The sequence below is a fragment of the Protobothrops mucrosquamatus genome, unplaced genomic scaffold (genome assembly GCF_001527695.2).
Source record: "Protobothrops mucrosquamatus isolate PMUCROS unplaced genomic scaffold, P.Mucros_1.0 scaffold331, whole genome shotgun sequence".
NCBI classification, from domain to species: domain Eukaryota; kingdom Metazoa; phylum Chordata; class Lepidosauria; order Squamata; family Viperidae; genus Protobothrops; species Protobothrops mucrosquamatus.
In genome coordinates, this window is record NW_015386670.1 from 252,781 (window position 1) to 278,803 (window position 26,023).

Sequence of the window (26,023 nt, forward strand, 5' to 3'; positions counted from 1 at the left end):
CGCGCATGTGTGGTTCCGCCCCCTGTGCCGGCTGAGGCGTAGCTGGCAAGCGGCAGAGACGGAGCAGGCTGACCACCAGCTGGCCCAGCCCAAGGGAGGTAAGGCACCCGCCAGAAAAGGGGGAAAAATGGCGGACAAAAAAAATGGCGGACAAAAAAAATGGCGGACAGCCTTGCTTGGCGACCCCCATGAAATGGTCGATCGACCCCAAATGGGGTCCCGACCCACAGGTTGAGAACCACTGCTTTAAGAGGAGTTGAGCAGTCTGCCTCTCCTGTAGAATGTCCAAGGCATGAACAACAGTAGATACTGGAATTCTAGAGGGCAAGATGAGAGGTTGGTAGCAATAAAGTGATTAAAAGGGAGATGTACCTTGGAGGTATATACTGAGTGCATTATAGGCAAATTCAGTTCAGTTGTCCCTCTGATATCAGACATAGCACCTCAGGTATTTATTCACATTTTTAAATTTCCATTTGATGACAGATAATTAGATGACAAATTAATTCAATTGTCTAATAGGTAGAAGAGGGTGTTCCAAAAGTGGATGCGCATTGCAGACACAGGACCAACTTTGGGCGCTTGCTTGTCAATCTTTTCCACAAGTATAAGTTTCTCTAATAATTGTATGGACAATTGAAGCTCTTGCACTGTGATCTCATCAGAATCTAAAATAGTGGAGAGTTGTAGTTCTAAGCCTGAAAGTGTAGAAAAAATAACATAGATAATAAAATGTATTTGCCTATTGTCAGCAATCTGAGCTATTCCTAATAGTTTCAGAGGGGCCCTGCCAAGATATTGAGTGAGGAGACTGTGAAATTTCTCATAGATGATGTTATGGAGTGATTTGGGTATTTGTTTGCTGTACCACCTGAAGTTTCACAGACGCAGCTGATTCAGTGGGACAAATCTTGGCTAGGTGTTCAGGCTCCATAGCAGCAACACGATCAAAATCTTTCCTCTAATCCTGGTCTGCTGCAGACAAGGTTCTTTTTATTCTTCCTATTTGCGTGGATTCTCTGGAACCCAAGAGGGAGAAAATTAGTGGGGTAGAGCAGGGGTCTTCAAACTTGGCCCTTTTATGACTTGTGGACTTCAATTCCCAGAATTCCTCAGCCAGCATACCTGGCTGAGGAATTCAGGGAATTGAAGCCCACAAATCATAAAAGGGCCAAGTTTGAACACCCTGATGTAGAGAGTATAAAACTCCCTCCCCTTATTCTTTCCTCTGTGCTCAATTCCTCCAATCATCCAGCAATGAACATACACAGCTGAAACAGTTCTTCCAAATTGCCCAGCTTGCCTTATCTTATTAACATCTCTCAGTTCATCAGCAAGTCCTTCTATTCCACATTTCTGGCCCATAACTGGAAATCCAATAGGAAGTTACAAACCCTGCAATACCTTTGCTTTAGTTTATAAATCTCCTGATTTGGTGTTGCTCTCCTTGCTGAATCAACAAAAGATAGTTCTAAAACTTTGCATGAAGTTCTGGTAATTATGCAGCAATGATCATTGCCTTCAGTGAGAGGCACAGCCCATTAGGCAGTCTCTTTTCTTCAGCAGAACAAAGGCATCACTGGAGCAATCTGTGGGAATCAAACAATGATGAGCTTCCCAGTTGAACGGCCATGGTCTAGTTTTTTGGCGTCATCATAGTTTTGCTGGCAACTGTGGCTGGTACCTTCAGAGGAAAAGTGATTTGTTTTAAGCAGACTTTAATTTCTATTTCTTTGTTAGGATCACTATCACATTGCATGATTACATTACGTTAAGCTTCAGATCGCAGTCAGTTGTTCTGCTATTCTCTGGAGAATGTAATGATACAATCCATAATCCAGTGTTCCTTCAGGGACTGTAAGCCATCCAGATCTTTGCAGTTTCAAACATGGTATCTTTCCAGAGATTAAGTTCTTTTGCTGAGATTTTTTTCCAAACACGTTTCTTATTAAATAGTTCCCCTTTTATTCCTTCTGTCCACAAAATGCTGTTCTAATAGACTACTGAATCATCTTGGTGTCTGGAAAACTTGAGTGAAGCAGTAATGAGCTTTCTGAAAAACAGTGGTTTCTTCCTTGGTATCTTCTCTCACACACCACTCCTGTTTATTCACGATGGACTCATAAACACTGACATCAAGCAATGAGAGAGGAATGAGACAAAGGAGCATACCAAAAAAATGCCTTTATTCCTACCTGCTCATTATCTTTTAAGGGGCTTGTCCTTCCTTTACTTGTAGTAGTAGCTCTGCAAAATACATACACACATCTGACTGGAAAATAAATTTTGGAGGAAAATAAAGGGTGGTAGCAATGGAGACAAGTTAAAGATGGAAGACAAAAGAAACAGAGATGAGGAACAAAAAAAAGGGGGAAAAAGTAATAATAAAATAGCCCAGAAAGAGCCTAAGGCACCAAAGTTGACTCCAAAGGTAACAGCATTACAAAAAGGAACCTATGGAACCAGCAGAATTGTAATAACAGCTCAACAAGAATAGCTGAAGATGAGTGGGAGCAGAATAGATCTGTCAGGCAGATCAGTAAGTACATCATACCAATAGCAACAAAAATGCCTGTGGCACTATAATTGACTCCAGCACAGTAATGGATAGAGACAGAGAAGGAAGGTTCAGAAAACCTACAACTCCAGGAAAGAGGTGCTGGCAAACTGAAGAACTGGACAGGAAACAATTCTGAGTGGCAGCCATCACTGCCACCAAGAACCAGGAAGCTAAATATCTGACAGCAGCAGCAATGTTTAAGAAAAAGTAAAAAGTTGACAATATCAGCCTTACACCCAAGTTGACTGAGGCTACACCAGTGGCTATGAGACAGATAAGGTTGGGGAGAGCTAGAAAAAAATGTAAGAACTTGAAAAAAAATAGAGATAAGGCTTTAAAAAGTGTGTGTGTGTGTGTGTGTGTGTGTGTGTGTGTGTGTGTGTGTGTGTGTGTGTGTGTGTATTGGGGCTTCTGATTGGTACTGTCACACTCCTCCAAATCAGATCCATCAGATGAAAATCATCTGCAGCTTCTCAGCCATTACCCTGTATTTTGTGCAACCTCTCAAAGTAGTATATTTCTAATTCTTGTAGTGATTTGGATGACCATTCCTGGGAAAAGTAATAATGAGGTTGAATATTTTTCCACTTGTACATTATCTGCTTCACCATGGACTAATGAAAGCCGAAGTATTTGGCAATGGTTTTGTAGCATCAGCATCAAAGATACAGTACTTTATCAGGGGAAAAGTAACTAATGGTAGACATTTTACTGAATAGCCTCTTCCCAGGAGTTGTGAGGAAAATACAGCAGGACTATGGGTAAAAGGATTAGAGATTTTCCTTTGTGGAAGGCAAAAGACTGCATCCAGCACTTCTCATACCGTATGTGCATTTTTACATGCCCTGTTACAACATAGGTTTGAGGCTGTCCCTCAGAATTCAGCAAAAACATATTCATAAAGTTTAGATGACAATCCAAACACTCAGAAATCTGGAATCACAGAAAAAAAATCTAGAAAGAATAAATTCTACGACAAGAACCAACATAATATTAGATTTGCAACCATTATTATTTTGAAAATAAGAAGTTAACATAATTCAAATGGATATTTAAATGAAAACGAGGGACTTCACTTTCTTCCAAACAATTATAAGCTCTATCTAACAATTTCTTATATGCTGTCAGGGAATGCATATTCATTGATTATGTACTATATATAATTATTATATAATTTTGAGATAAGAACATGTTCACAATACATATCTTTAGGGATATGTTGTACTAATTACATATACAAAGGATACCAAATATGGATTTAAAAACAAACAATAAAATTTCTTTACCAAAATATGAATATTTTATCATTTAGGGTTTTACTGGAGAAAGGAAACTATAAGGTAAGTAAATTATGTGATTATCATTTGTTCAACAGAATAGTCTTAAAATCTAATAAAAGACTTCTGCTTTCAAGATTTTGGCCAAGAAACAGGCAAGATAACAAAGGATCCCATTTTTGAAAATGGGACAAATGCATTTTTAGATTACCATGAATGTTAAATTATTATCATGCAATCCAACTCTTAATAATTAATCTAATGATTTTAAAATAAAACTACAAAATGACTGCAACCTAATACACACTCAAACCTGAGTATGTCACTTAGCAACCATTCAAAATTACAATCAACACCCCTAAAAGATATTTTCAATCCGTTTCCAAAGTTCTGAGTGCCAGGGTTCCCCCAATAGTCACATTTCGTCATTAGACTTACATGCCATCTACCTCACCATGACTACATTTTGGGGGCTCAGTAACCAGCCTGCATTTATGGCCATTTGCAGAGTCCCAGGGTCATGTGACTGTGATTTATGATGTCTTTGCCCTCAACTAGCATTTACTTCCTGTTTTCAGCAACATCATCCCATAGAAAACAGTGGGTTTACTTAATAACTAATTAACTATGGCATTTACTTAACAACTGCCACAAAAAGGTCGTAAAAATGGGTCTGGTGACATGGTGACCCACTTTATGACCATCACAACTTACAAGTGTAATGGGCAGGCTCCATTATTCTCATAAGTCAAAGACTATTTAATCCTCCAGGGAAAGACTGAAGGCAAATGAGGTCCAGGCAGAAGAAGAACATCATGGCTTCAAAATCTAAGGGACTGGTTTGGACAAAACTCAGCAGCACTTTTTCGTGCGGCTGCTGATAAAAGCAGGATTGCCAACATGATCGCCAACGTCCGATAACGGATATGGCACAAGAAGAAGAAAAACTCCATTGTTTCGGAACCATGCACAGCTATTATTCTAAAACAGTATTATTCCAGGCCTCATTACAATAAGGCCCTTTTCATAGACTTGCAATTATTGAATCCAAAAAATCTTCACCTAAATTCCTATGAAGTATAAATTTCTTACTAATACATAATTTCCAAAAATATTTTCAGAATTATATAAAGTTGAATAGAAAATAGACACACAACTGTGGACATAACTGAAGTTAATGCGTTTGTTCAGCCTCACTACTGCAATTATATTTGCAGTTCAGGCCCAATACATATCGCCTTAGTCCTCAAATATATATAAATATTTAAGGGTATTTAGTAACCATCTAAGCTATCACTAGCCCTTCAAAAAAATTCCCACTACCCTCAATTAAAAAAAATACATATCAATTTTACAAAGTATAGGAACTTCAAGCACAGATAAAGTAATTATGGATTCAAAAGTCAATTGGTTCCAGAAACAATTGCGGATAAGGTTTACACTCTTGCAGGAAGAACTGGCTCAAAATCTGGATTTGCAACTCCTACTAGATAAAAGATATGACCAGGGGGTCCTTTCTGCAATTGCATCTTGGTGTCTATCATTTCTGAAAGAGACTTTGTTGATGGCCATTCATGCCTTTGTTGTCTGGACCACTATACAGTAATGTTTGTACATGGAGTTATCATTAAGAACCATCTGGAAGTTTCAGCTGTTCATTATATGGTGGCCCAGGATATTATAGTTGTGTCTAGATTAGCCCAACTAACATCATTAATATGGGATCTGCTTTAGCTATCAATATGAATGAATGCAATTCAAGATGTTAGTTATCACCTTTAAACCTCACATAGTTCAGATATTGGATATTTCTGAGACCATCTAGTCCAGGTTGACTCATGGAGGGGAGATTTGCTACGAGTTCCTCTACCGAGGGATTGTCCTGTAATTCACAAGGACCCCATAATTAAGTTTTCTTAATAATGCCCTCTCGTTAGTTGTTAGTTACTCAGGAGTCATTATGACTAGAGTGGCCTACAAGCCAGAGCAAATAAATACATGAAATATCAAGATTTCTATATAATGTATCATCATTTCTTCATGATTTCTCACCAACATATTTCCCATTTAAGCCACAAATCCCTTGATTTCTATATCATCAAGCATGTTTTAAATCATGGCATTGTCATAACTATGTTAGTACCTAGCCAACCTTAGATAAAATAAGCAAGGTCAAATCTGGTCAGTATTTCAATGAAACACTGTATCATGACTATAGACTACAATGGGTTTTTTAAAACAAAAAACAAAAAAAAGCCTCCTAAGAAGGCAATAGTTACCTAGTTCTGTATTGTTACATAAAAGCAAGTTGGGCATGTCCCAGTACAGGTAGTTCTAAACTTACGATGGTAACTGAAACTTAAATCACAGTCCTAAATCATGCGAGTCATTAAGTCACATGAGATTATGCCCAATTTATCTTTTTGGTGACAGTTGTTAAGCGAACTCAGTGGTTGTAAAGTGAACACCATGATCATTAAGCAAATCCATTGGTGTTATGCAATTAATTGTAAGCCAAAGACTGTCCTTACTCAACAGCAGTTGACCTTTGACTGAATCTCAACCTGAATTAAGTTGACTTAACAACTTGGGAGCATTTTACATGGACATGGGACTCCTCCAAAGCAGACAAAATTAAATAAGAAATTTGGCAAGTCTTTCACTCACAAGAACTAACTTTCCTGAAATGTCTGTTAAAAAAATAAAGAACAAAAAATTACAGCTAACTTCAAACAATTATGTTAAGTATAATATATAAAAATTTGGATTCAGAATCCAAACTGTAACGAGTTTTCAAATCAGCAAATTAGTTCTATACCTAATCTTGCAATATGTACATATCAGCTTTAAACCTTCCAAAACTATCGGCTAAACAAAGAAACATCTATTTAATTACACTTTGTAATTACGAAACCTCAAAAGGCAATGTGATATTCTCTTGGGGTTCTAACCTGAAAGACATTTTGGTAATAACAAGACTTTGCGAACAATAATTTCAAATGAACACTGAAACTGCAATTGAAATCCAATTAAATGATGCTAATGATATGAGATGCAGGCAATTGTCTAGCAACACTTGGTGGGCCACAATTTTCCCATCCCAGAATTAGATTAAGAAGGCTGATCCCAGATCTTTCATAAGGTATTTAGGTAAATTTATTCCTTTTTGGTACATATACAGTAATTGTAATATTTTACCCAATGTTGTTTTTCAATAAATACTTTTTTTCTGACAAAGAGTCCATTAAGGCAGGGAACCAGTTGACTTATTTAATTTGAATTTCACACCTGTAAATGTAAGAGTTCTGGAATTCGCAGTGTTTTACTATTTGGATATGGGGAAAATCCAGAGATTGTAAGAATTAGGTCTCCCAACAATTTGCTACCTCCATCATATCCTTATGGCAATTAATTACTCTAGCACAACTACAGTACCAGCTTGCCTTCACGCTTACAATCAGCGCCCATTAAATTCTCCATCTATACCAGGGGTAGTCAACCTTGGCTCTTTTATGACTCGTGGACTTCAACTCCCAGAATTCCTGAGCCAGCTAAGCTGGCTCAGGAATTCTGGGAGTTGAAGTCCACGAGTCATAAAAGAGCCAAGGTTGACTACCCCTGATCTATACTATAGGATGAAGAATTTAGAAGGCCAAATGGGCGACCATCTCTCTCCTTTTACCGCTGACTTTAATCACCAGGGCTTTGAGTACGGAAAGATACTTCTACTGCGTTAACTCCCTATAATCTTAAGGAATCCATCCTGACAATATGGAGTCGGGCAATAACCAAACCGGCCACCGATGCACAACCCGATCAAATCTCACACCAGAAGAGAAATAAATTGCTTATCGTCGGTTTCCGAACGGAGCAGATGTTTGGGGGGGAAAAAAAATCAAAACACCCACATATTCTCTCCTTTGGCCTTTAAAACTAACCCAGCCAGTAAAAGGGGGAGGGAAACCGGATGCGCGATTTAAAAGTCGGGGGGGGGGGCGGTGGTGGAGGAAAGATTGGAGTCGCCTTACAAATCAAGAGGCCAAAATGGAAGCAGCGAGAGAGAGAGAAAAACATCTCTTTCCTGGGGGAGGGGAGGACGGGACTGTAGACGTTGAAGGCTTCCCTGCTTCTAGCCGGAGGGAGCTTCGCATCAACTCCAACCCTGCCGCGGCCTAAAAACAAACGCGGCTGTCGCGTGATGAACCGTCTTGCCCAGTTGCGAGTCGCTCCTCACCTGCTGGTATCGGCCGCCGCCGCCGCCGCCGTTACTGCCGGGCTCGGCCGCCGCCATAGCAAGACCCGAGCGAAGGGCAAGGAGGAGGGAACCAGCCTGGAGCGTCGAGCGCTTGAGGGAGCGGGCGGAGGCCCGTCGGGGACGGCTTGGAGGCACTTCCGTCCCTCGAGGGCGCTGCCGCTGCTAGGCTTGGAGGCGGAGGGCTCGACGCTGAGAAACAAGGCGGCGGCGGCGGCAGCAGCCAGACGGAGGACTCCCTGCCGCTACTGCTGCCGAAGGCCCGTCCCTTCCCCTGCCCTCCCCTCCCCGTCACGCTCCTCCTCCTCTTCCTTATGTTCTTCCGCTGCTCCGCGTTTTCAGCCACTCAGCAGCCTTAAGGGGAAAATCCAGCGGAGCTCAGCAGAGGTTGGTGGAAACGATTCCGAGCAAGATCTCCTTAGTGCCGTCTGGTGATCTTTTCCATCCGAAGGGGAAAGTGCCGGGCCCGGGGAAAGGAGCCTGTCCCCGAGATAGGCTTTAGGGACGCGACCCGATAGCCTTGTTCATACACGGTCCGGTTGTACCCACCCCCGCGTTTACAGGTAGTCCTCGACTTAACCATGCCTTTAGTGACCCTCCAAAGTTAAAACGGCACTGAAAAAAGGGGAGTTGTTTACATTTTCCACACTTAGCACTGTTGCAGCCGCCCGGTGGTCACTGATCAAAATTCGGATGCTTGGCAATCGGCACGTACCGGTATTTATAAGGCTTATACTAGCGTCCTGGGGTCATGTGATCTTCTTTTGCAACCTTCTGACAAGCAGTCAATGGGGAAGTCAGATTCATTTAACAGCTGAGGTACTAACAACTGTAGTGATTCACTTAGCAATTGTGACAAGAAAGGTTGTAAAAGGGGGCAAAACTCACTTAATAACTGTCTTGCTTAACAAATGAAAATTTTGGGCTCAATTGTGGTCATAAGTTGAGGACTACCTGTACAAGGTGGAATTAATTCACTGTAGAGCTCCTGAAACAAATACTTAGATCACTGGGGTTAGGGTGAAAAATAGAGCCACTGCATTAGGCTAACAAATGATCATCTTCAGGACAGACCTCGACTGAGTCCAGATGTACTCTATCTGAAAACTGACAAGAAATTACAGGAATACCAGCCAAGTACTCCATGTGATATGAATGAAGTGGTCCAGGAGTTAAACATATTCAAAAGTTTAATAGATCAAGAATACATTATATTTCATATTTTTGCTTATAATGTATTCTCCAAGACGTTAGAAAATGTTTCTCTTTTTGTGCACCTTTGTTGCCTTTCATTTGGAAATGGTACTCAACATGGTGAATACAAATTTAAAAACTAAAAATATAACTAAAGACATTCACACAAGTTAAATTAATATCCACCTCAGCAAAAAAAAAGCCAGGTTCCATTCCAAAAGATTGTGCAGCTAAATATTGTCTTCATCAACTAAACATAAAAAGGAGATATTTTGACATTCCTGGCAAGCAATAGTGTCAGAGCAGTTACCCCAAAGTGCTGTTGTTGTTTAGGATGTGTGTCAGTGCCTGGGGGGTCAGGAAGTTAAACAACTATTGAGCGGCTTGTATGTATTCCTGTGATGAGTTCATCTTCAATAAACATTGTTGGTTTTTATTTTGCTAAATTTATTTTATTTTAATGTAGTATTAAAGCTCTTCCCTGTGGCATTTGTGAAACATGCAGCCAGATGATTTAATAAAAAAATAATGAACCCACATACTATTATCTTGTGTTATTATCAAATAAGTCTACTATGGAAGCAGGACTAAATGGATTTTCTTTGAAGATTTTAAAGTTCAGGTGAACTTTTCAAAGAGAAAGTTAATGGAACCCGTCACCTGCTGAATTTGAATACTTAGATGCTCCCTAAATTTCCACATTTTCCCATGTTGGCCTATTTTTGTGGTATTAGTGTTTATCTGATATGCAAAAGGCAGGATATGAAAAGTCTACTTTACAGAAATCCAAAAATATTTGTATGGGATAAGAAATTGGAAAACCTGCAGCACTTTAATTAAGAATTGAATATTATAACTGGCCATGAAATGACAAGTCACATAACAGGAGCAGTATTCTGAATACAAAAACAGGGGAAGGTCTTGAAATATAATAACGGTATTTAAAAAAACCATTGCTGACTGCTTCAACACTATACAAAGATTTTGTGGCAAGTCCTTTTAGTTTTTAAGAAACCAATTTTTTTAGCATTCCTGGACCAAATGCAACAAATCTGACATTTGATTGGTACTTCATGTTAAATCTAATAAAAACCTAGGAGTTGACATCCATGACTGACCACCCCTGATAAATGACTCTCAAGGGCAGGAGTGAAATAGCAAGCTACAGTTCAAAAGCTTTTTCCATCTCTTTCTTAGAAAGACCATGATTGAGCTTCAAGCCCTGCTTGGCCAGGAATTGCCTTGCTACTGGACATAACTGGTGACTCTTGAATTAAAATCTCTGATCAGCTATGGAAACTATTAAGGATATACTGGAGATTTCATTTATGTGGGAATAAGCTTCAGTGAGTGTATATACTGCTGTATTTAAAGGCAATGGCCATTTCCTCATTAGTGATTTATAGTATTAACCAGCCATCACTATCGCTGTTCTACCAGCACAGCAATAATTACATGACACTATAAAAAAAATAAAAATAAAGCCTTCTTCCAGTTCGACTCAAATTCTGGTGGCCTCATGGAGAGATCCATGCATTTTCCTTGAGAACAAGATAGGAATGGTTAACTATCTAAAAGAAAGCCAAGAGATTTTCAGCTTTTATTTTTAGAGACACTTCTTACTTGCAAAAAGAGCAGCAGAACCCACAGAACCTATTTTTTCCCGAGAAAAACAGAATCTATAATTTATCTAGATTACAGTTCTCATGACAACCATCGCTGTTAGGTTGACAACTTTTGTTTTGGTTTGTTTTACTGATATTACAAACCGGTCTAATCTCCAACACTGGAAATATCAACCTCCGTAAATCACGTTTCTTTATTCGATGCGTTTCCTTTCCTTTTCTTAGCACAATAAAGTAGCGAGTCCCGACGATAGACTCCCAACCACCCTTTCCTATCCGGGGAGCTCCCTGCAGAACCGCCCAACATGCAAAATTAAAAGGAACCGATCCTCTTTACAGACGCTAGGGAAGAAATGGCCATCCTACAGCCAGTTGTTCTGTCCTCCCACTTTGCAACAAGGAGGCTCACAGTGGGAACTTATCTAAGCGCCTGTAAAAGAAGACAGGACGGCCGCAAAACACAATCTGGATGCCTCCTAACTTTCTGGGAAGGGGCAAATCGATAAGCCTGGAAAGGAGCATGGTTGTCGGAGGTGGTATCCTGAACGCCTAAGAGCCTTCAGAGCCTTCAGACAGACGAGCAGAAAGCGCTAAAAGCCGCTCTAAGCGGAAAGGAAGGCGCGACGACGAAAGAAAGGCGCAAGGGCTCCTCCTGCGCGGGTCCGGGGAGGAGGAGGAGGAGCGCAGGAAGTCGCCGGGGGCGGGGACAGTCGAGGAGCGCTGCTTGCTTAGCGTGTTTTTTTTTTTTCATGTGACCGAATGAGGTCATAAGAAGGCGGGCCAAGTGGGAGCGAGTGGCCGCCGAGGAGAGGTGAGTCGCGAGGCAGATTGCTCGGATTGGGGCCCCGGGAGTTGCTTTCCACGCGCCTCATATTCGCGGGCCGGAAAAACGACGTTTCTGCGTAGGCACGAGAGGACTTGAGCCTGCTTTAAACCCGGGGGTGGCTGGCTGCGCCTCGAGGCTCTTGCCCCCGGTTCCTTTCCAGAGCGCGCTTGAGAAACTTCCTTCCTCCTTTGCTCCGCTTCCAGCTTCCATTTATCTCTTCGTGCCTTTTTTTCCCCAATGATCCCGTTCGGCCTGGTTCCCTGTAACAACCTCTATACAACAGTATTATTAGACTAACCTATTTTTACTAAAAGGTATAAGCTTTCCTGACCCAACTCGGAAGATCTCCAACTCGGAAGATCTCAACAATCACAATGACAGCTGTCAATTAATAAAATGCTAGTCATCTGTTTTACATGTGACCTACATAACCACCCTGTCTTCTCTCTCTTTCACCATAGCTCAATTTAAAATCCTACCTCTGTTTACCTGTCCATGCATCTGATCACATAAATGTATTAATATGTACAGTTTCAGTCTAAAGTGCTACCAGACCCTTTCTGATTTTTGGACACCATAACACAGCTTTCCTCTTAAATGTCGGCAACTTTTACAGTCAGCTTAATCAGACTCATTGCATAAAAGACTTTGCTGCTTTTTTAGTCCATTCATTTATGAATAGAAGTGTGCTATTTAACCAGTGCTGATGGTAGCGGTAAAGGCCCAGAGGCATGGATGATATTGCTAAAAACTGATGGATTTTTATGGCTTCAGTTTTCAAGGAACACTATCCATTTCATGCAATGTACGAAGTGTGAATCGTAATTACAGGGAAGAGGAGACAAGTTGCAGAATATTCAAATTGCAAATGATACGAAAAAGATCAGAACACTTCTTCATCAGCACTCCACATGCAGATGAGCAGAGATTAACACCAAGATTAATATTAGACCAACAATTAAGAAGCAAGCTATAGGCAAAGCATGGAACTGCCAAACAAGCTAACAATAAACAACCCAATTAAAGAACCACCAAGACCACTCCCACTTATACTGACAGGGCAAGCCATTAAAATATAAAATGAGAGCAAACCACACTCCTCAATAGCACTGATGATGTTACCTAGTTTGGGTAATGAAACATCTGCAATAAAATAACTAAGCTCAGGGAGCACCAAAGACCCTTCACAAATAGCATTGCCCTGCTCTTTAACTTTTTCAGAACAATGAACACATCTGTCAAGTATTTGGGAGAGAAAGAAGCTCCTAGATAGAAAAATATCTGAAGACAGTACAGGTAGTCCTCAATTTACAACAATTTGTTCAGTGATTGTTCGAAGTTGCAATGGCACCAGAAAAAGTGACTTATCGTTTTTCACACATACAACCATTGCAGCATCCCTATGATTGTATGATCAAAATTCAGATGGTTGGCAACTGACTCATATTTATGATAGTTACAGTGTTCTGGGATCATGTGATCACCTTTTGCAACCATCTAACAAGCAAAGTCAATGGGAAAGCCAGATTCACTTAACATGTTATTTACCTAACAGCTCCAATATCTCAGGGGCTGCCACAAAGAAGAGGGAGTCAAGCTATTCTCCAAGGCACCTGAAGGCAGGACGAGAAGCAATGGGTGGAAACTGATCAAGGAGAGAAGCAACCTAGAACTAAGGAGAAACTTCCTGACAGTTAGAACAATTAACCAATGGAACAATCTGCCTCTAGAAGTGGTGAATGCTCCAACACTGGAAGTTTTTAAGAAGAGACTGGACAGCCGTTTGTCTGAAATGGTGTAGGGTTTCCTGCCTGGGCAGGGGGTTGGACTCGATGACCTCCAAGGTCCCTTCCAACTTTATTATTATTATTATTATTATTACTTAACTGTGGCACAAAAGTCATAAAATGGGGCAAAACTCACTTAACAAATGTTTCACTTAGCAACAGAAATTTTGGGCTCAATTGTCATAAATTGAGGATTATCTGCAATGTTTGTATCTGCATAAGTAGCCAATCCTGTCTTCATATGTTAATCAGCCTACAAGTGAAATGTATAATCCGAGTATTCTTCCAAAATTGCAGGTTACAATGAAGCTTATAATTCTAGAAAATTACAATGAGGCCAGTGAATGGGCTGCAAAATACATTAGGAACAGAATAATCCAGTTTAATCCAGGACCAAATAAATATTTCACTCTTGGACTTCCCACTGGTAAGTTACAAACCAAAGTTCATAGGAGGTGAGCTATGGAGTCATAATTTACTCTGGTCTAATTCATATAAAAGACTGTCTCAATGGTATTATGATCAAGCCATCATTCTTTACACAGGATGTTTGTCACAAATAATTATTAGGTGACTAATTCTTTTGAAAGCAGTTTTGTTTTCTTAAATTTAGAAGAAAAAACTTTACATGGAAATAATCTATCAAGAGCTTGCAATTTTGTTTGAACACATGGACATTTAATTGCGATTCAAATTCAGTAGACTTATATATACTTTACTCCTGGACTACACATATCTGTCATGAATATTCTCACAATTAGATGCCTGTAACAAATCTGGCCAGTTATAAGATACTTTGCTAATGGGCTGAGCAGACTTTACATATTTTTTGACACCTAAACTTGATAGATCACTAAATAGTAAAAAATAAAATGTCTACCTTCTGTATTAATAGTCCATACTATTTTCATAATAATAACAATGCTTGCATTGCTGTAATGGTAGATGGAATTAGATGTCTTTTTAATTTAATTTTTAACCCCCTATTCCCAACAAAGGTCCACTGTTAATCCCTCCTGGGACATGTTCGCTTTCTCCTCCGTAATATATAATAATTTACTTCAAGCCATACTCTGCTGTCTATTGGAAATGAATTTGGAATGAAATGTATTTTTCAAAATGCATGTGCCTATCTTTTCCAACAAGGACACCATACTATGAGACATGTTTAAGTTTTCCTTTCATTTTTTTATGTGCAATTATGTTTGATTTTCACAGATTGTCTGGCCAAGCCCTGTAGTTTTGTTGACAAGATTTTTTAGAAATGGTTTGTCACTGACTCCTTCCTAGGGCTTAGAGAAAGTGACTGGCACAAAGTCACCCAGCTGCCTTCGTGCTGAGGGCAGGATTAGAACGTGTAGCCTCCCAGTTTCTAGCCTGAGGTTTTAACTATTGCACCAAACACCTCCCATAAAATCTAATAATTTAATATTGGGCATTAACTGTTGTTTCATTTCCTTGGTTGCTGTTGATGGAAACGAAGGGCCCTGTGCTGATGTGTGCTGTCAGATTAATAAAGTTTATTGTAATTAAGAAACCAAATGAGATTGTTTTTTCTTTGACCCTCTTTTTCTGGATCACTGTGTCCTTTACCACTACCTGTTAGTTTAATCTATTCTCTTGTGTTGTAATACTGAATCCTACCTACGTTTGGGTATCCTACTACATTTGGCCATTTATCATTTGCATAATAAAGAATTCATTCGGTAGTAGTAACACTGATCCCAAATTCCTATCTACTACATCATTCCATAGGAGATATAAAAAGAATTATATCCATTCCATGAATTACATGATGAATACATGCATTCATCAGCAATCCTTTGAAGAATGCTTCACCATGAGCAACAAAGAAAGGTGCACTGGCAGTGGATGCCATTGCAGTTTTGAAGACCTTGATGAAGCTGTCGCTGAGCTGAAGAACATGTTTAAGCCATTGTTTCGGTAGTCACATAAAACATTGCAGTTCTCCGTTAAATGTTTTTTTTGTGTAGCACAGTATTCATTTTCATGGGTTGTGTATTGTTTTCTTGTCTCTCTAGGAAGTACGCCATTAGGATGTTACAAAAAACTGATTGAATATTATAAGAATGGAGATCTCTCTTTCAAATACGTGAAAACTTTCAATATGGATGAATATGTCGGTGAGTCATCTTCACATTCAAAGCTGTAGGGAGGTGTCATCTTTTGTATTTCTTGTCAATGAATTTTCTTTATTGCATACGGGTAAAGACAAACGTATTTCTACATTGTAGTTTGGCAAGTCAAAACCTGAGCTGTGAACCTTATACGCTCATATCATCTTTTAGCAGTAACCCATCTGAGCAGAAGTAAACCATTTTCTTAGCAAGTATACAGATGATAGTACTAATCTACTTTAAAGAACTGTTGCGTGATTATTTATAGAAAGTAACTATAAAATATAGTTATTGAAAATATAAGCTTCTGAATATTTCTCTTTAAGGTATCATCTGTGGAAAAACAATGGGCAGGCAAATGAGTATCCCATTGTAGTAGGAAGAAACAAAGCATATGAATGGTTAACTCAGGCTAGGCCACCTAAGATCCTTCAAAATATCTGGAGGATAAGAAAGATGCTGAGCTGACTCTTTTTGACTGTACCATTTCCAGACTCGTGTGTAAGAAGAAGGCTGGGATGGTTCTTCTCTCTGATTCTGGTAAAAATGGTTGAGGGACAGGTTGAGAAGAAGACTTGCTCTTTTTCTCCTGCCCAAATTGGTTCTGCGGCAATTTCTGAGGAGCAATTGCTTTTTATAGGATGCAGCTATACTTGCTCAAGCCAGGTTTAGAGTAGGAAGCTTGTGGGAAGGATTGCTTTGTATGCCACCTTAATCATGGTGGGAAATAGATTGCATCATTATTATTTTTATATTTTTAAGTATACGTGTAAGAATTTTCACAGCCTAGGTCAGTGATGGCGAACCTTTTAGAGACTGAGTGCCCAAACTGCAACCCAAAACCCACTTACGCATTGTTGAATGCCGGGTGGGCGTGGCCCATTGGGTGGGCATGGCCCATTGGGTGGGTGTGGCCCATTGGGTGGGCATGGCTGCGGTAGTAACGGCCGACTGGATGGGACTAAAAAGTTCAATCAATCAATTCCAACTTTGCAAGATCTTTTTTTTTCCCCGCGAGAAGTTGAAATTGACTGATTGAACCTTTCTTTTTTTTTTTTTTGCACATGGCAGCAGAGACCTAATGCGAAAAGGTTTTATAAAACCCAGCTGAAGGCCTAGGACTGGGGCGACGGCGCGCGTGCCCACAGAGAGGGCTCTGAGTGCCGCCTCTGGAACCCGTGCCATAGGTTCTCCACCACTGGCCTAGGTTTTGAGTCACCAAACTACAATGCAGAAATAAGTTCGTTAGTCTATCCTAAGGCATAACATTTGTGCATCAAATTCACACAGTTCCAGCTAACAGCCGCTCTATAACAGCTCAGCAAGGTATCTTTTCCCGCTTGTTATCAAATCACTTTGAACTGGAGTTGCCAGTGGCTAAACCTAAAACCTTCTGCATATAGAACAGGTAGTTTTCCTACGGTGTTAATAGCTGTTGTAGGCTGTCTTTTTCAATATTATGGATGGAAAGATGAGATATAAATAAATGAACTAAAAGCAATCGCATGCTAACACGTTATTCTGTTAGGTCTTCCAAGGGAACATCCAGAGAGTTACCATTCCTTCATGTGGAATAACTTCTTCAAGCACATTGACATCTCTCCTGAAAACACTCATATTCTGGATGGGAATGCAGCTGACTTACAGACAGAGTGTGATGCATTTGAAGACAAAATAAAAGCAGCTGGAGGAATAGAACTCTTTGTTGGGGGTGAGTATTTAAAAGCACTGGAAGCAGGAGTGAGTTTATAGAGGGGGGATTTATAAAAGCTTTTAGAACTACTTCAAAAACACCCAATTTTCAAGGGAGATATTTTTGATGCTGCAACTTAGATTAAAATATCACGTGATATACCTCAAGTGATATAAAACAAGACTTTGTGAACAGGCTTGTGATCATATTTCAAGCTCAGTTAATCTCTTTAATGTTTCTCAGAATTAAACTCAAAAGAGAAAACAAGGATAACATAGTAAGAATAGGATTTTTTTTAAAAAAAATTGAACAAATGTATAAACAAGATGAGTTGGAAATAAACTGGATCTTGTTCAAAGGATGATGCAGGTACAACTAGATCAGGCCATAATACTGATACCATTTGTGGGAGGATTTGTTATGGAAATTGTTGTAGTGGTTGAAGTGCTATACTGGCATCAGGGAGATCAATCTGAAAATTCATGGAGGTTCACTGGTTGACTCTCACCCCAACCTGCTTCCCAGGATTGTGAGGAAAAATAAGATAATACTGCCTTGAGCTCCAGAATAAAGGGCAAGATGTAAAATTAATTAAATGAGATGTTATGTGGCATCAGAGAAGATGGAAATTTTGTATTGGCATGAGGCAGCAATTTGGAATATTGCATGTGGGTATAAAAATCCTTTTGTGAGTCTTTTGGAGTGTTGAATATCTGGAAAGGTTCTGTGATTATGAGCTTAACCCTGAATTTGGAAATCCATTTGTCTGGAAAAAAAATTTTTTGATAAATTATAAGCTTAGTTGAAGATTGCTAGAGCAGCCAGAGCTACACTGATCTGCATCTTTATTTCTATTAGTAGTTCTAGTCCTCTTTCCAGAAATTTTGCTAATTCCTGTAAGAGAATGTTCTCATGCTAGATGTTTGGCAGTATGTAAACTTTTTGACGATTACTGTCTGTGTTATGGCCTAAAGAAACATTCACAGCCATCTGTTTAAACAATGCACTTACTATTCTGAAGTACTTAATCCTAAATCATATTTACTGTTTACCACTGATCAATCAATTATAATAATTTCAATGATTTTCCCTACAGGTATTGGTCCAGATGGTCATATTGCCTTTAATGAACCGGGGTCAAGCCTGGTATCCAGAACTAGAGTGAAGACATTAGCGATGGACACAATATTGGCTAATGCTAGATTCTTTGAAGGTGATCTTTCCAAAGTGCCCACAATGGCTCTCACAGTTGGAGTGGGTACAGTCATGGATGCCAAAGAGGTTAGAAGCCTAATAATTACTTATAGAAAAGAGGCAGAAGAGGGATAGGGAACAAGCAGTTTGTCTGAAAAGAGGAATTCTAGCTTATTCTGGACTTGGAAAAGACCCTGTTGGTCACCAAGTCCAATGCCTTCTCAGAACAGGAATCTAAAATAAAGTGTCCCCTATAATTTATTGTGCAGCCCCACTTGAGTAGATCCAGCAAAGTGGAGCTCATTTCAATAATCATCTGCAATATCAAAATGTTCCTACTATTGGGAAGTTTTTCTTACATTTTCAACCACAACCTACCTTCCTAAAACCGGAATCCTAAATTCTTCTCTTTTTGCATTCCTGGAAAATAGAGAATCTTTATCTTCTGTGTTATATCCTTTCAAGTATTTGAAGAATGCACTGGCCATCTTTTCAAGGTCTGCATTTCCATTTCTTTTTAATTTTGTACATAGAACTTTCTAATCTGTAATCCTCACTGCTCTTTAAATCTGTTGCAGTTTGTTGGAATGTGTGTTGGTACTTAATATGGGGGTATATTTATTTCAAAACAAATCCTTTCCCATTTAGGTATAGGTTTTGTAGTGTGTTAAGGTTCTAACTGGTGCATGTTAACAATGCATGTTAACATTGAACATGATCCATAATTCCTTTGGCCCCTTTCTCTGATATTTGTAGTATAGGATATAAACTGGCTCTATGCCTAGCGATGACTATAAATGAACTCCTTTTCTGATATTCCCAAACTTATTTCTTGTTTGTTTAATTGCAAGTTTTATTTTCTGTTGTATAATAAAGAAGTTAAATCTATGGAAGATAACAAACTTACCAATCATATAGTACTTGGTTAGAATACAAAGCCTCTGAATGGAATTTTGCTGTTTTACAAAATTCCAGATAAAAAGTTAAGTATATAAAATATTAGATTCATTATAGTATTATGAAGATATTGTATGTAATCAGTTAATACACTGACACCATTTTTAGGACCTTGGAAATAAAGCATGGATTTTGCAGACCTCTTAAAGGCTTCTGAAATGATTATTTATAGCTCAGTGTATTGTCGTTGTTGGTAGATAAGGACAAGAGAATTGATACTCATCCTGATTTTTTTTTCTGATTTCCATTTTTACTGAACTGATTAGCTATAACTAGTTTGGTAAGTCTGTTAGGCAAATACATTCACCAGCTTCTAATTCACCAATGTTTATTAGTCCAAATGTTCTTGCATAGTAACACAAGACTCTTGGAGAAATATCTTCTACTTAAAGCACACAGACTCTGTACAATTCATAAATTAGCTCCTAGTAGAACTACAGATTATAAATTGAAATAACTAAAAGCAAGCTGCCTTTTACAAGCATGTTATAAATCATGGAGCGCTCCTTTCGCTTTTGATCTTCATATTATTTTTTTCCCAGATTTTCTGTAAAGTAGAATTCTACATAGCTCTAATGGTTACAATATCTTTGAATTCGCTTGAAAAAGTCCTGATGTTGATAAAATATCATTGGATGTTATATTATTTCTTCTTGTAAATATTAGTGTCCAGACCATCTAGTTCTTTTTTTTCCCAACCTGAAATAGTTGAGAATACCAAGGATCATTTAGTATTTATGATGCTTGCCATCAAAAGCCTAATTGTGTTTCCTGTATGTCGTGTCATTCAGGTTATGATTCTGATCACAGGAGCCCATAAAGCATTTGCATTATACAAAGCAATTGAAGAAGGGGTGAACCACATGTGGACTGTTTCTGCATTTCAGCAACATCCACGAACCATATTTATATGCGATGATGATGCTACTCTGGAGCTTAAAGTAAAAACTGTGAAGTATTTTCAAGGTAGAGTGTTGTACGAATCTAAGAAATAGTCTATAAATGTTTAGAATATAAAAAGGCATTAACGCAGCAGTAATGTTTGGTAATTCACATCTACAAATCATGTTGCAAAAATCCTCCATGAACCTGGTACCTCTTTTGGCCGTGGTTAAAGTGTTGTATTAGGAGTGCAAATACGAGTTGGGACTGTCATGCTTTAACTGCCAGGAGTACCTTGGAAAATTTTAACTTGTAAAGCAAACTTGTCTTATTGGTTTCTCCCTTATTTCTTGGCATCAGAGGTCATTTCCTTATTGAATAGTTCCTCGTAAGTCTGTAGTTGCTTTTGGCTTATTTAGATTAACATTTTCAGTATTGCCCTTCCATCTTACCCTTTTTGGAAATCAGATGCTTTATTTTCTCAACTTGCTTATTTTTGCCATTTTAAGTGAAATGTTTGTATCTTTTATCCACCCACACCCACCAAGCATATCTTCTCTTTAAATATTCTTGAGCTAGAATTCGGTTGAAGGGAAACTTTAAATAGATGAAAAGATAAGGAAAAACAGCAAGGACCTGGCTCAGGAATTCTGGCAGTTGAAGACCACGAGTCATAAAAGAGCCAAAGTTGCCTATCCCTGACCTAAGTCATTAAATGCATAAAAAAGGAACAAGGGGCTATTTGTGCCACCTCTCTAGTATTGTGTATAACTCCAGTATAGATGTGGGTAAAAGTTCCACTGAGCCACCACAATCATTTTCTTGTATCCAACAATGAACAACTAAATATCTGCAGGAAGATGTAAACAGGTATGATGTTACCAGATTTCTGAAACTATTGCTGGCTTCTCATATTATGCTCAGGTGCTGCTTTTCTTAGCCAGCACATTAACAGTCATCTTTACTGTTAATGAAGGAGCTTGCAGGTGGTTGTTTATAAAATAGTCTCCTCAATCGTTGTCAGTCTTGGAATTGAAGTTCAAAATACTGGGTCTTCTGGTTCCACTTCATTCTATTAGCAATGGGAAATATAGATATCTATTCATATTATTGTACACTTTGGAGTGCTAGACAATGGTATGGGGCATGACATAGAGATTCTCCTAGCTAAATGATCCTCAACATTTTGATTATGTTAGATTTGTATCTTGCCTTTTTTCCCCTGCAACAAGAGTTCAAAGTAGCTGTCACAATGGTTTCCTTGGTTATTCCTCAAATAGTAACCCTTATGAGGTAGTCTGGGCTAGGAGATACCAGGAGACCTAAAGTAATCCAGAGTGTTCCATGACTGAGGGAGTTGTTGAGGCTAAGCCTATCCAGTCCTAGCTGCATGTCTAATCCATTCCTTCACATTGGTGCTTTATCTCAGAATATAAAGATTGTATTTTCCTTTTCTAGACACAACATCCAAAAACATTAAAAGGAAAAGAATTAAAAACAGAGAATGTTGTAGTGATGCTAGTCTGCATCAGAAAGAAACAGTCATCAGCGTTGGGGAAGGCACATAAAGCAAAGGCAGATACCTTTCCAGAATGAAGAAAAGCTATTTAAAAAGCTATTTCTCCCTTTCCAGAATGAAGAAAAGCTATTTTAAAAAAAAAGTCAGAACACTGGGGAAATGGAGAAATTGATGTGCCTGACTTGGCTGCATTATCTCCCCAGGGTGCCACATTTTAAGAAATCACGTTCTGCTTTTACTGATCTATTGCAAAAAATGAAAGAGGGTGAAACTAAGCAATAAAGGAAGTAAAAAAAAAAGAATGCATATTTATACATACATACCCATATCCTCTGAAATTCAGGCTATATCTAAAAAATAGATACAAGCAAGTTAATTTTTTTTTTTTTTTGCTGTGCTTCAGTCCAGTGTTTCTTGTATTTTTGTACAAGCTCCGTGACTGTATGTACTTCATTTTGTATGCATATATCAACAAATATATTTTTTCTAAACTCTTGACCTTTTTTCATGAGGAATTTTTGATGCTCGGTAAATCTTGAAGCCTGTGGACTCTATAATAGATAAAGTGCTGCTTTGTGGTCTTCTGAATTGGTTTTATAAGGTTAATATTTTAACCTTTAAAGTGATTTTATATTGGGGGTTTTGTTTAACAAAGTTTTCTTTTTCTGTATCTCAATAGATTGTCCTATGTCTTGGTATCCCTAATCGTATGTCTCTATTTTCTGTGAAGTGGTACTGTAGCCATAATTTCATAATTTCATTTTTATATGCCAGAAATATAGCCACCTGTGGGAGTTCCTCCTCCCAGTGCACACACTTGCACATACAAAGTTAAGGATAGGATACCAGGTTAGACATCTTCTTGGAATATGGGTGATGGAGTAGGAACTATCAAGTTGCTACTGATACCAAAGTACAATAGGCAGGGTTGGGGGAGGAAAGTTGGAAGTATCCAGCCCACTATCCCCCAGATTCAAATATACTCGGTACAAGGGTAAGTTATTACTTGACAAAACATGACATTTATATAAGCACTGAACTATTTTTGTTTCATTTAACCAGGGTTGATGCTTGTTCACAACAAACTTGTGGAACCGCTCTACAGCATGAAAGAAGTTGGAGCAGAAATTCAATCTGAAAAACCTTACAGTGACTAACTAGCCTCTCTGAGCAACTGGCTAAATTGATCTTTCTGGTAGCATTACAAGAAGTTGGTGAAGAGCAAACTTTCAATATACAAAGTACAGTATTGGACTCAATTACTGAAAAGCATCTTTTTTCCCCCACCAGGTGTAGGAGTAAGAATGGATGCAACTGCATCAAGCAATTTCAAGTAATTCGGGGCTAATTACACTTCGGTTCCTCGCTGTTTTAAGAATTTAGACCAAATGAGGTAACAGCAACCTCATTTTCTAAAAATATGGGTTTAAGAATTTCCAGGATGGAGATTTCAACATTAGATTATGTGTAGGGGGGGAAAAATCTGCAGGCTATGAACTTTTCATTAATTTTTGCATATTAAACACACAAATGATTATAAACAATTTGGGGTATATTTATTTTGTAAGAATTGGATTTTATGAAAATGTAGCCTTTTCAGGAACTGAAAAAAAAAACCAAATGAAAAGCACTCTTTCACCTCAACTCTTAATGTGGAAATATCAGATTTCTCTAAGGTGGTAAATTATGTATTGTGGGGAAACCATCCCCTCTTGGTTCTTGTTCTCCATTATTACCCAAGTCACCTTTTCCCAATCTGACAGACTTTTGCTAGAAATTCTGTGAATTATAATTCAGTCTGGAAGGTATTACAGTGGGAAGCTTCTAAGAGTGCAGAAAGACATACTGTTCTCTTCCTTCTCTGTACTCTAAGTGGCCAGTAGAAGGGTTCTTGGCATTTGGGCTTGCATTAAAAAAAAAATTCATTGGCTTCCAGTTTGTAATGGAAGTTGAAATACTAACTTTTATCTATAAAAACCTCAAAGTTGGTAGGAATATTGTATTTCCAACTTCTATATATATAACCATAGAGTTCATGCTTAACACACTGCAGATAGGAAGAGCAGACAATCTCATGTCACTCTGGCCTAAAATTATTTCTTCCCAATCTCCTCTGGGCAAGCATATATTTTTTTTGCAAATTTGAATGTCGCAAACAAGGGAGATTATCAAACAATGGTTCCAAGAACTGACCTCCAACAGTACTGTATTTTTGTGGAAACTGAAGGATACAAAATGTCTGTTACGGCTAAAGGCAGCCATTTGCAAATATCTGTTTTTCAGACAAACTAATAAGCCCAGAAGACCAGTAATTTGTCCACAAATGTGATAGGGTACTGTAGATGCCTCAAAGTACAGACCCGTTATTTGCACCTAGTATCTTCTTTTTCATTGAACCTTGCCTTTTAAACTCCATTTTCCATCCATGTCACGATAATCAGTACCCAAGAGACTCTCAGGCAGCATCTTATCCATGCTAACACGATAAAGTGTTAAGAATTTCAGGGCATGGAGAAATCACATGTTTCTACCATATACTTTGCTCCTTGGACAAGGACAGCAAACAATTGCTTACATTCCACTGCTTTCCACTTGGAACAGTTTTAGTGATAATGGTGCTAACTAAAAAAAAAAAACACTGTGAAATTTTAATGTCCTTCTTTAAATGTTCAGTGCTTTTGAAAATTAAAAGATAACATCCATGAAAATAGTGTTAGCGAACAAAAACAGTTTTCCAGCTAATCTGAGCTGATTTCTGGTGTCTCATCTATCAACAATCAAAGTAACTTGAACATGCATGGCACATCTTCATTTCTTTAGCTTTTGATTCTGGCTAAAGATAATCATCCTCTTCATTCCAAAATTATTCATCAATTTCCATCATTTGAAATAGCCTGAAAGACAAGAAAATGAAGTTAAAACCAAGAAAATATTTCCCCAACATGGTAACATTTCATACACATATTTCTGTGAAAAGTTCCTGTCCAAAAGAGTAGCAGAATCACATAGCAAAACTAAAAGTTCATTTTCAAAACTAGATTTCTACACAACTATGCAGATTTGCATTGTTCTTTTATTTGTAATATCAGAAAGTAATGAATGTGCTGTTAAAAAAAGAGAGTACTCCTCTCCATTTTCAGTAAAGAGAATAACAATCTTACTAGTACTTACTATCAAAAAAATGATAATGCTAAAAGATCTGTGTGTTCACAAGAACTGTCAACAACACTGAAATAGAGGATGTGACTAAATGGGGGTTTCTTTCATTGTCAATGTTCGTAGGAGTGGTCTTGGGTTTTTTTGGGATTGGGCTGTTTATTATTATGAGAGCAAACCCCATTCCCTACTACCATTGATAATGTTATCTAGTTTGAGTAACAAAACATCTGCAAGAAAACAAGCAAGTTTGAAGAGCACCAAAGACCCGCAGTTCAAGCCTGAGCTACAATATTCTCCTCTATCGGGGTCACAAAACAGTTTGGAAAATGATGCGTTCCTCACAGGAGTAGCTATAAGAGCCATCAACAACATCACAAGGGGATCACCAGGCACTTAGAACCCTATACCTTTTTAATATGTGATGCATGCATGCATCACACACACATACACACACAGCAGCAGCAGCAGCAGGGCATTCCCTACTAAGTACTGATGATGTTGCCTGATTTGATAATGAAACGTCCGCAAGAAAACAACCAAGCTCAGAAAGCACCAAGAATCCCTTATTTTGTGACATTTTGATTTAGCCAGCCTACTAAAGCTATGGAATTTGGCTTCAGCGTTAGCTTTTGGCACAAACTTAAATACTACAGTAGTATTATTTAAGATTTGATTAAATATTAAATGTTGGTAGATAATCTGTTGCGATGCTAATGAAAGTATATTGTATTCTGGATCATGCTAAGCCATGGTTTAATCAGTTATTACTGGGTTTACTCTAAGTAAAGAAAACCACACAAGTCACATTATGGATTAGTTCAATGTATGAACCCAGTCTTACTGAACATGCTATTTTCCAATGAAAAGTCCCATATCAAATTTCAAAGCAGTCAAAATAGTTTGAACGATTTTTAGTTTTTGCAATATCCTTGCCTTTTGCAGACAAAAAGGTACACGTAT

General features: G+C 38.5%; 3 protein-coding genes across 3 annotated transcripts in view; 1 reads left to right on the forward strand and 2 right to left on the reverse strand.

The window, feature by feature from the left end:
• The window catches only part of NDFIP1 (Nedd4 family interacting protein 1), a 28,923-nt gene extending 20,620 nt beyond the window's left edge, over positions 1-8,303 (reverse strand). Inside the window, exon 1 of the mRNA XM_015815263.1 lies at positions 8,072-8,303. Coding sequence (XP_015670749.1) covers positions 8,072-8,128 — 57 coding nt within the window. The 5' untranslated portion in view covers positions 8,129-8,303. The remainder of the gene's footprint in view (positions 1-8,071) is intronic.
• Positions 8,304-11,659: 3,356 nt separating this feature from the next.
• On the forward strand, positions 11,660-23,446 carry GNPDA1 (glucosamine-6-phosphate deaminase 1). The gene is made up of 7 exons (XM_015815265.1): positions 11,660-11,719; positions 13,819-13,948; positions 15,564-15,665; positions 17,188-17,370; positions 18,449-18,633; positions 20,295-20,469; positions 22,967-23,446. Exons 2-7 carry the CDS (start codon positions 13,825-13,827, stop codon positions 23,059-23,061), a joined length of 864 nt encoding a protein of 287 aa, XP_015670751.1. The 5' UTR covers positions 11,660-11,719; positions 13,819-13,824; the 3' UTR covers positions 23,062-23,446.
• RNF14 (ring finger protein 14) overlaps positions 23,188-26,023 on the reverse strand; it is a 17,429-nt gene continuing 14,593 nt past the window's right edge. Inside the window, exon 9 of the mRNA XM_015815264.1 lies at positions 23,188-24,798. Within this exon, the coding sequence (XP_015670750.1) occupies positions 24,768-24,798 (31 nt within the window). The 3' untranslated portion in view covers positions 23,188-24,767. The remainder of the gene's footprint in view (positions 24,799-26,023) is intronic.

Excerpts from the sequence above, each read along its gene's own strand:
- GNPDA1 (XM_015815265.1), top strand. The coding sequence starts at position 13,825 with ATGAAGCTTATAATTCTAGAAAATTACAATGAGGCCAGTGAATGGGCT. Across the intron at positions 13,949-15,563 it reads CACTCTTGGACTTCCCACTG|GAAGTACGCCATTAGGATGT; the intron begins GTAAGTTACAAA and ends TTGTCTCTCTAG. Across the intron at positions 15,666-17,187 it reads CAATATGGATGAATATGTCG|GTCTTCCAAGGGAACATCCA; the intron begins GTGAGTCATCTT and ends TTATTCTGTTAG.